Below are 8,568 nucleotides of genomic sequence, written 5' to 3'. Positions count from 1 at the left end.
CACAGTCTAACTCCAATTGCAAACTCTGCTTGGTTATTTTTCTGCCTGCCTAAGAGAGGAACAGCTTTGGGAATAAAAACCACACTGTGAAGTATATGTTACGGCGAACAATTGAGCATGCTTACTACGCCAAGTGCGAATTAGGTACACTAGCATTTCAATTTTGGGTCGCACACACTCATTATAGTGTATGGTCATAAACTATCACATTATGCGAAAGATCACCCCACATAGATATCAAGCCCCATTTAACCAAACCGTGCAAACGTGCCTGCATGACTTATGAGTAGAATTCCAGACTCTGGAGTCGCGGTGGATTCAATTCCCATCTTGGAAGTGCTGGCTAAATTGGTAGCTCCTGCCAGTTCAGCCACGACAGGTAACCTCAAAGGTTTGCATTTGGATGCCACCCGCATATATTTTGAAATTGATTCAATATTCAGAGGAATATCGGAGGAGGAATGTGTACTACTTTACATGGTTTCCTTGTAAGCACATTAACAAATGGAAGGACGGGTAAAGGAATGTTCTGGGCGTCCCCTTTGAAATGGAATGGTGACTGATGTAATCGAGCTAAATTTTTTTCTACCTTTAAGCAACATCATCTTATGGCAGAGAGCAATTTTATGAGAACAGGAAAACAACGGAATATGCTCATTCTGGCTCAACCATTTTTAAAACCAGAACTATACAGCACACAAGTCATCTTCGACCTACAGTGCTGGTGTAGATGTTATCTCAGAAATGCTTTTGATCCAAAATCACCAATTACAAATTGGCAAGACTGAGCTGCGATGCCAAACCAGAAATTTGTCCTGCACCCTCGGTGAATGTATTGCACCACCGTTTCTTTAGTTGTGGTAAAGGAATGTTTAGGGCATCCCCTTTGAAATGGGATGGTGACTGATGTAACCAAGCTCAATTTTTTTCTACCTTTAAGCACCATCATCTTATGGCAGAGAGCAATTTTATGAGATCAGGGAAACAACGGAATATGCTCATTCTGGCTCGGAACCATTTTTAAAACCAGAACTATAACAGCACACAAGTCATCTTCGACCTGCAGTGCTGGTGTGGATGTTATTCAACAGATGCTTTTGATCCAAAATTACCAATTACAAATTGGCAAGACTGAGCTGCGATGCCTAACCAGAAATTTGTCCTGCACCCTCAGTGAATGTATTGCACCACCGTTTTTTTAGCTGTTCAGTTATCGATAATGGAATGTACTGTCATGAGGAGTTTGAGAGGGAAGAAAGTTTGAGCATTCATTTATTGATTACTCCGTAACTGTGTGTGACAAGCACAAAGTTATGCACTCAATTCTAATATGCCATTTATATTTATTATTCGCCATTTTGTGCAAAACGTTTGTTTCCAGTCATATTGGTTGGATGTTTTTTCATTCAAGTGATGCGATAGAGATTGGTATACATGGGTCAACATGGTACCCCTTGTGCCTAATAACCTTGTATACTGGATTTCTTCGGTGATGTTTTGATTAAAGAGCTTTTGTATATCACAAGAAAAGTGCACACTTGGACACTGATTTTATTTTCTATACATTAGATCTTGGCAATAAAACTTGTTGCCAGACAAATGTCCCCGAGAGAGCCAGAAGATTTATTTTCAGAACAATATTTGGATGCAATTGTCCACGGTCCTCTTATAATTAAGCCTGCTTCAAGAGCAGGAACCAACAAATTGCATACTGGCGATGTTTTTTTGCGTACCATAAACGCTTTTCGCAAGCCACAGCCATCATTCGGCAGTTGAAACTGAAACTGCATAGATATTCTGCAATTATTTAGCAGTCAGAATTGAATACCACTTTGCAGTTCAGGTACTCCACATTATAGGAGAAAATGTGAGACTAAAATTGAATGTGTGGAACAAACTTATGACAGCTAGCAACTTGCAAAGTTGTGCACTGAATTCTGTATTTACACCTCGTGTCTTTAATAAGGGTTGTGTGTGTGTGTGTAACCCTTTGAACACATGAAGAGGTGCAACGGATTATAACAGCACAAAGGCCAATTTCTACATTGGCACAAACATAATGTGAACAAACGCTCTCACCATTCAGTCTTCAAAGCATCAATGATGCATTAATAGTTCCCTTCAGCCCCATTACCGTCCTGAAACGTGCGAGGCCATGACAGACGCCGTAGTGGAGGGCTCCGGAAATTTCGACCACCTGGCGTTATTTAACGTGCACTGACATAGAACAGCGCACTGGCACCTGGTTTTTCACCTCCATCGAAAAGCGGCCGTCATGGCTGCAATTCAATTCCGCATCCTTGGGCACAGTCTAGCACCCCTAACCACCGCACCACCATGGTGGGGCTGTAGGGATGGGCATGCAACATATATTGGAGTTGGTCTCTCCATCCGGATTTTAAGACTTGCCAAATATGAGAGTTTGGTTTGTGGGGTTTAATGTCCCAAAGCGACTCGGGCTATGAGAGACGTAGTGGAGGACTCCTGAAATTTCAACCACCTGGTGTTCCTTAATGTGCACCGACATCGCACAGCACATGGGCGCCTTGCTTTTCGCTTCCATCAAAAAGCAGCCACCGAGGTCGGGATTAGATCCTGCATCCATGGGCACAGTAGTTGAGCACCCCTAACCACTGCACAACCACGGAGAGGCTGTAGTGATGAGCATGCAACATATCTCTTCATCCAGATTTCAAGACTTGCCAAATATAAGACCTGGTGCTTAAGGAGAGCTTTTGAATGGTATCCAATATTGACAAGCTTTCAGCTATATAGCTCAATGAGAAATTGATATAACATTTTGCAGTAAGTAAACTACAGACTATTAAAGTCATTAGTAAGCCAGAATTGGTAAATTATAAGCAAGTGCCATTCAGCAGGGCAGCGATTCTTGATGCACCTTGCTAAATTGTGGCACTGCAGGAAAAATGGGAATGCGAGTATTCATAAAACTTTTATTTCTGCAAAGTATGTGTAAAAAGTATCGCAGAAGAAAAAGGTCCCTAAAAGAAGATGCAATACATGTCTTAAATAGGTCAGAAGTAAACATATGAAGTTGCCCAAGTGACAGGCAAGGGACACTTGCCCTCAGTAGAAGTTGTCAAATAGTTATTGGTTTGGTACACTCGAGAGTGCCCCATTTATAAATGTTGCATAGAAAACATGCAAGCTGAACACATAACTAAAAGAAACTGTGGAGCTTTTGCGTAGATAACTACAATGCTTGTGTGGGAGATGCAGCACGGTACAGGCAAGTAGAAGCAGAAAAAAAAAGGAGAGAGAAGCACTTCAGACATAAAAACCAGCATGGCTGCTTTTCCATGCCATATAAACCAACATATATAAGCCACCAGGAAAAATTTGACGTCACCGAGTAAATGCATCAAAACGTTTTCTCTTGCTCCTTTCAATCAACACACTGCATTCCGGCCGAGTCGTCAAACACGCAAGCATAAACGAAGCAAGCCCCAAATCTGTTGTAAGGACACTTGATGCAAAAATAAATAACACTGGCTTCCAACAAGCAAGAGCCGTCTTGCTGCATTCCAAATGCTGCCCCAAGTTCACAACTGCCGTGAGTGGGCTGCAAGAAGTTGAAAAGGCTTGCAAGGCATCTGAGCAGTCTTTGGTATTCACTCACAACTCGCACTGGGGCACAACACCTCTTTCTCTCCATGCAGGAGAGGAAACTACAAACTTCAGAACTGGATGTGGCAGCCTATGCACATTACGCTAGCTAAAATAGGCGGAAATAAAAAAAGGGGATGTGAAGACTCCTGGCACAACGACGGCCAGTACCTGCACCCTATTCAAACGTCTACCAAAGACTTCCCATTATCGAGAGTGACCTTTTACCTAATCCTGAAGCATGCATGCATTTTTTTTATTCTTTTACTCCTGCGCATCTTTGTTGTAGAACAGCTGTAGAAAGTACTGGTGCGCATCTCAAAAAATAAAAAAAAGCAGCACAGGACAGAGCAGAATGACTAGTAGAAAGTCCAGATAGTGAAACTACGCATCCGCAACAGAAACGGCAGCAGCCAGATCGTCGGCAGCAACAGCAGCAGACTTTGCAGCCTCGTCACATTCGACGTGGCTTCCACTGCTCATGGTAATGGCCTCACTCTCGACCGGAGAGACTTCTTTGTTGTCCTTCTCTTCCAGAGTGCCTTTCTCTTCCGGCGTCCCATTGTGGTTAGCAGATGGCTCACTTTTGCTTTTGTCCTCAGCGGCAGTGGCGGCAACTGCTTTCTTTGCAGCGCCAACTTTTGGTACAGCTCTAACAGTAGAATACTTGCTCGTTGGTGGTGCTGCCTTTGCTCCAGCAGCAGCCGATTTCGCATTGCTCCCAGCAGCAGTCTTGGTGGCAGTGGTTCTTGATGATGCGTCCACTTTCCGCGTACCGGCCAGCTGCATGTTGGTGCTGTCCTTGCTGAGCTTGGCGTCCCGTGCCGCTGGTACTCTAGCGGTTGCTGCCTTTGTAGGAGCAGGCGCTGCCTTCTTAGCATTAGCAGCAGCAGCAGTAGCAGTAGCAGGGTTGCTGCTACTAGGCCGAGACATTGCTGTGGCTCGGGAAGTTGCTGCTGGGCGACCAGCTGCAGATGCACTTGACCCTACCTTTGAGCTGCTCACAGGTTGAGCTGGCTTCGTTACAGTCCTGGAAGGAAGTGGCTTTGCTGGTGTTGGTTTTGACGGCAGCTTCTTCTCAGCTGCATCTGGCTTGGGTGCAGCTGTGGCCCCAGGTGCTCGTGTCCTAGGCACTGTGGACGCAGGAGCTGGTGCTTTTGCTTTCGTCAGTGGTGCCGCATTCTTGTCTGCTGGCTTAGAGGCAGCAGGAGCAGGCCTCGAAGGGGGTCTTGATGCTGGAGCCGGTTTTTTGGCTGCCGCTTCCGCAGAACCAGCAGCGGCTCTTGGCTTGAGAGGCTCGCTCCTGCGGGCTGTACCGGTTTCCTTCTTTGCTGCCGTGCTTGGTGGCATACCACTTGCTTTGGGTGTAGAAGCTGCTGATGCAGGTTTGCTAGCGATGGGAGTCTTTTTCACGGGAGATTTTGCAGTGGTGGCGGCAGTTTTGGCAGAGGCCTCGGTCTTTGCGGCAGTCTTTGATGGTGGCTTGTCTGTGGAAGACACTCTTGGTTTAAGGGCAGGGGACGCTCTGCCGGCTGGCTTGGTTTTTGGGGCAGCTGAAGAGGGTTTCACAGAGGCAGCAGCTTTTGGTGTGCTGACCTTCTGTTCAGGCAAAATATCCGGCTTCTGTTCAATGGCAACCTCGTGTTTTGTCTCTGGTAACGAGACCGGCACAAGATTGGCAACGCTGTCAGTCTTTTGTTCAGAGGCACTGGCTACATCTAGGACAGGGCTTGCTGGCTGGTCTGTGGAGGACGCCTCCTTTGGTGCCAACTGGATAGTCTCATCAGCATGTGAACCGAGGCTGGAAACTGCATCGGGTTCCTCTTTCGTCAGCACCCCAGAGGAAGGAGAAATTTCAGGCTCTACAGGTTTTACAAACCGCCACCCACTGTCCTTTTCAGAGTCTGAGTCTTCAGTGACTCCATCCGCCTCTGGAATGTTCTCTGGAATAGCACCTATGTCAACCACACGAGCCGGAGTTTCGTCAACTGCTGCCTTGACACTGTCACTCACATGCTGCACATCCATTAGAGTGGCTGAGCTTTCTTCTAGAAGTTCCTCAATTGCACGGCTCTGCTGGGGGTGAAGGAGGGAATCCCCAACAGAGTCTGGGATAGCATGCTCCAACTCTTTGCAGGGCTTGCTTAAGTCAATTGGAGATGAAGGACTATCTCCACTCTGCGGATCAACGTCAACAGAAAGCAAGGAAGGCTCTTGGCACACATATTGTTCACATGCTGGCAGGCTTTCAGAAGCTACCGGAACAGTGCAGGGCTCCTGAATAGAGCACTGGGAAAGGCTGCTGTCCACCTCCACATTTTCCACAACATATCCAGCATCCGACAGAGCTTGTTCCATTTCAGACCCTGCAACCAGTTCTTGTTGCTCAACGGGAATGTTGTAGCCAAGGCCATCAACATTTTGCTTACTGAAGCTGGCCAGCTGGTCTTCAAGAATCGTCTCGGGGTTATCAACCGGTGGGGCTTCTTTGAGCTCGCAGAAGATGACAGAACTGTCTTTTTGCTCAGGTTCTGCTGCCACCTTCTCTACAACTGACTCTGCAGAGCCACCCAAAGAGTTGTCTTCAGCATCATCGACGCCGAGACTTTCCAATGCCTCTCCAGCAGGCTGGTCACGACTCTCCACGACATCTTCTGCATGAAATCCTACGCTTGTTTCTTTGCAAGGCTCCAGATCAGTGCCACTATTGAGTGTTAAACTTTCATCGTGTGCAAAATGGGGCGTACCTGTTCCAGCCAAGGACTGCACTCCGGAGCTGTTGAGGTCAATTGATACAAGGTCCTCTGACTGGACACTAAGAGGTTGGCTAAAGCTATGGCTCGTGGCCAATGCTTCGGGCTCATCACCAACATCCTTGAAGTGGTCAGGCGAGAGATACTCTGGCAGGGCAAGCTGTGTTGGCTGAAAATCTTTGTGAAGGTGTTCCTCCTGTTCATCGAGCAATGTGGCATCACCGTGCACAGCAAACTCAGGCTCAACATGCACTGGCTGGATTTTTTCGTGAAAGTGATCCTGCTGGTCTGTGTGCAATGCTGTATTATCATATGTTGTAAGTTCTGTTTCAAGCCCAGTCTCAACAACCTCCGATGAATCTAATGATGACACAGCAGGTGTGGTAACATGCAAATCTTGCTGGTCTTCAGGCAGAGCAGCGGGCTCCTCCTCGTGGCTGATCAACTGTGTGTCAGGCTTCTCCTTTGCTTGAGAAGCAGCCTCAAGCTCGTGGACATCTTCGGGCAGGGTGCTCAAGTCAACTCCTTCATCCGGAAGTTCAACTTCCCTCACTTCGGATCCAGCAGCAGGAAGCTGCTCAGGAGCAGCCAGCAATAGCCTCTCTGGCTCCATGCATGGACTAGCAGGTGATAGCTGTCCGACATCCACCGCCAGGTCAGAGGCATCACTAAAATCGCCACGCTTCGGCGTTACATCTGGTGCAGTCATAAATGTCTGTTCATGCGTCAGCTGCTCAGCTTGGCAGCTGACGGTGTTGTCGACTTCGGAGAAAGAAGGAAAATGATCGGCACAGCCAGCGTCGCCCTGTTCATGCGCTGCCACAACATTTGCTGGACAGCTCGGCAGATACTCCGACGTCTCGAGGTCGTGGCAGTAACCCTCATCATCAAATGGGTTCTGGCGACCACCGTGATGCTGCTGTGGTATGCCATCACCATACCCATTGGCGGAGAGAGGCACCCCATCTGGCTGGTCAAACTTGCTCTCAAGGCCATCATCAGCTGGGACAGCACCGTGGAACTGCTCAGCCAAGTCTGGAAACTTGCTACCCTCCTTCTCCGTGTGGAGAAGATGTACTTGATCGACAATCTGGCCTGCAGTGATGACGTCATCGTTGACCCGGTGCAAAGCTGCCTCAATTGTATCTTGAACGACACCAGAAGCCAGCTGAACAATTTCGTTTTCATTGCTGCAATCGTAAATGTGGGAGTTCACGGCATCTACATTGAAGATGTGGTCACCAAATCCATTGCTGTTAAACTTCGCCGCATCGAATTCGCTGCCACTGAATGCCTCCCTTACATCTTCGATAGGAGGGGTAGGAAGTTCACTAGCCACCGTTTTCTCTGGAGCCAAGGCTGCCGTGATGTCGATGATCGACGGATCAAAGTCTCGGGGATCACGAAGGAAGACCACTACGGCCGTAATGTTGTCTGAAGAACCAAGATCTCTGGCTCCTTGCACAAGCGTGTGCGACACGTAGGGCGCACTCTCGGGATCATCAAGGACTGCGTGGTAAACCCTTGCAGCCACATCCTGAGGGCTCAGCTGATCCCAGAGCCCATCACAGCCCAGGACAAGGAAGTCCTCTGTGCCATCAAGGTCCAAGCTGATCACATCTGGGTCACTTGTCACATAAGGCTTGTGTTCAGCATCTCCTGCATTAAATCGGTGGAAGAGAACAGAAGTAGGTTTGAATACAGTATGTGGACTTGTGAGGGCCACAGGTAACAAGGAGACTCTGGCAGATAAATGCCTGCATTAATACAGCATCAGATATAATGCATTCTACTGGCAACTTCTACAACTGAAGAGACATCAAGAATGAAGGGACTGAGAGGATAAAATGAAGTTTGTCTTTACAAACAAATTACCATGGTCTGGTGATAAGTGGAGCGTTTATAAGCTAGAAAAAGACAAATAAAGTATCATCACTGTCACCAGCCACCTTCAAAAGCAAGTAGCAGTCTCACAGGATCTCCACTGGCATTCACTTCCAAGCGGTGATCACGGGGTCCTTTTTGGTGTCAAATAAAGCTCAAGTAAAGAAACAGGAAAGAGTTCAATTTTATAATCAAATTTTCACAGCAAAAGACTCGCTGTCAAACACCCGCACACCCAGGAAGAACCAAACATATATTCAAACATACTCAAACATCTATGGTGTTACCCTTTGTCCCTTTAAGC

General features: G+C 47.2%; 1 protein-coding gene across 1 annotated transcript in view; it reads right to left on the bottom strand.

Annotated features, from left to right (window-relative positions):
• Positions 1 to 2,940: 2,940 nt before the first annotated feature.
• The window catches only part of LOC146197358 (uncharacterized), a 93,396-nt gene continuing 87,768 nt past the window's right edge, over positions 2,941 to 8,568 (bottom strand). Inside the window, exon 7 of the mRNA XM_084599171.1 lies at positions 2,941 to 8,039. Coding sequence (XP_084455297.1) covers positions 4,012 to 8,039 — 4,028 coding nt within the window. The 3' untranslated portion in view covers positions 2,941 to 4,011. The remainder of the gene's footprint in view (positions 8,040 to 8,568) is intronic.

Source organism: Amblyomma maculatum, chromosome 3 (genome assembly GCF_055883805.1).
Source record: "Amblyomma maculatum isolate TAMU_Amacu chromosome 3, ASM5588380v1, whole genome shotgun sequence".
NCBI classification, from domain to species: Eukaryota; Metazoa; Arthropoda; class Arachnida; order Ixodida; family Ixodidae; genus Amblyomma; species Amblyomma maculatum.
The sequence above is the reverse complement of the archived record's forward strand: the minus strand, read 5'-3'. Positions and strand labels throughout refer to the sequence as shown.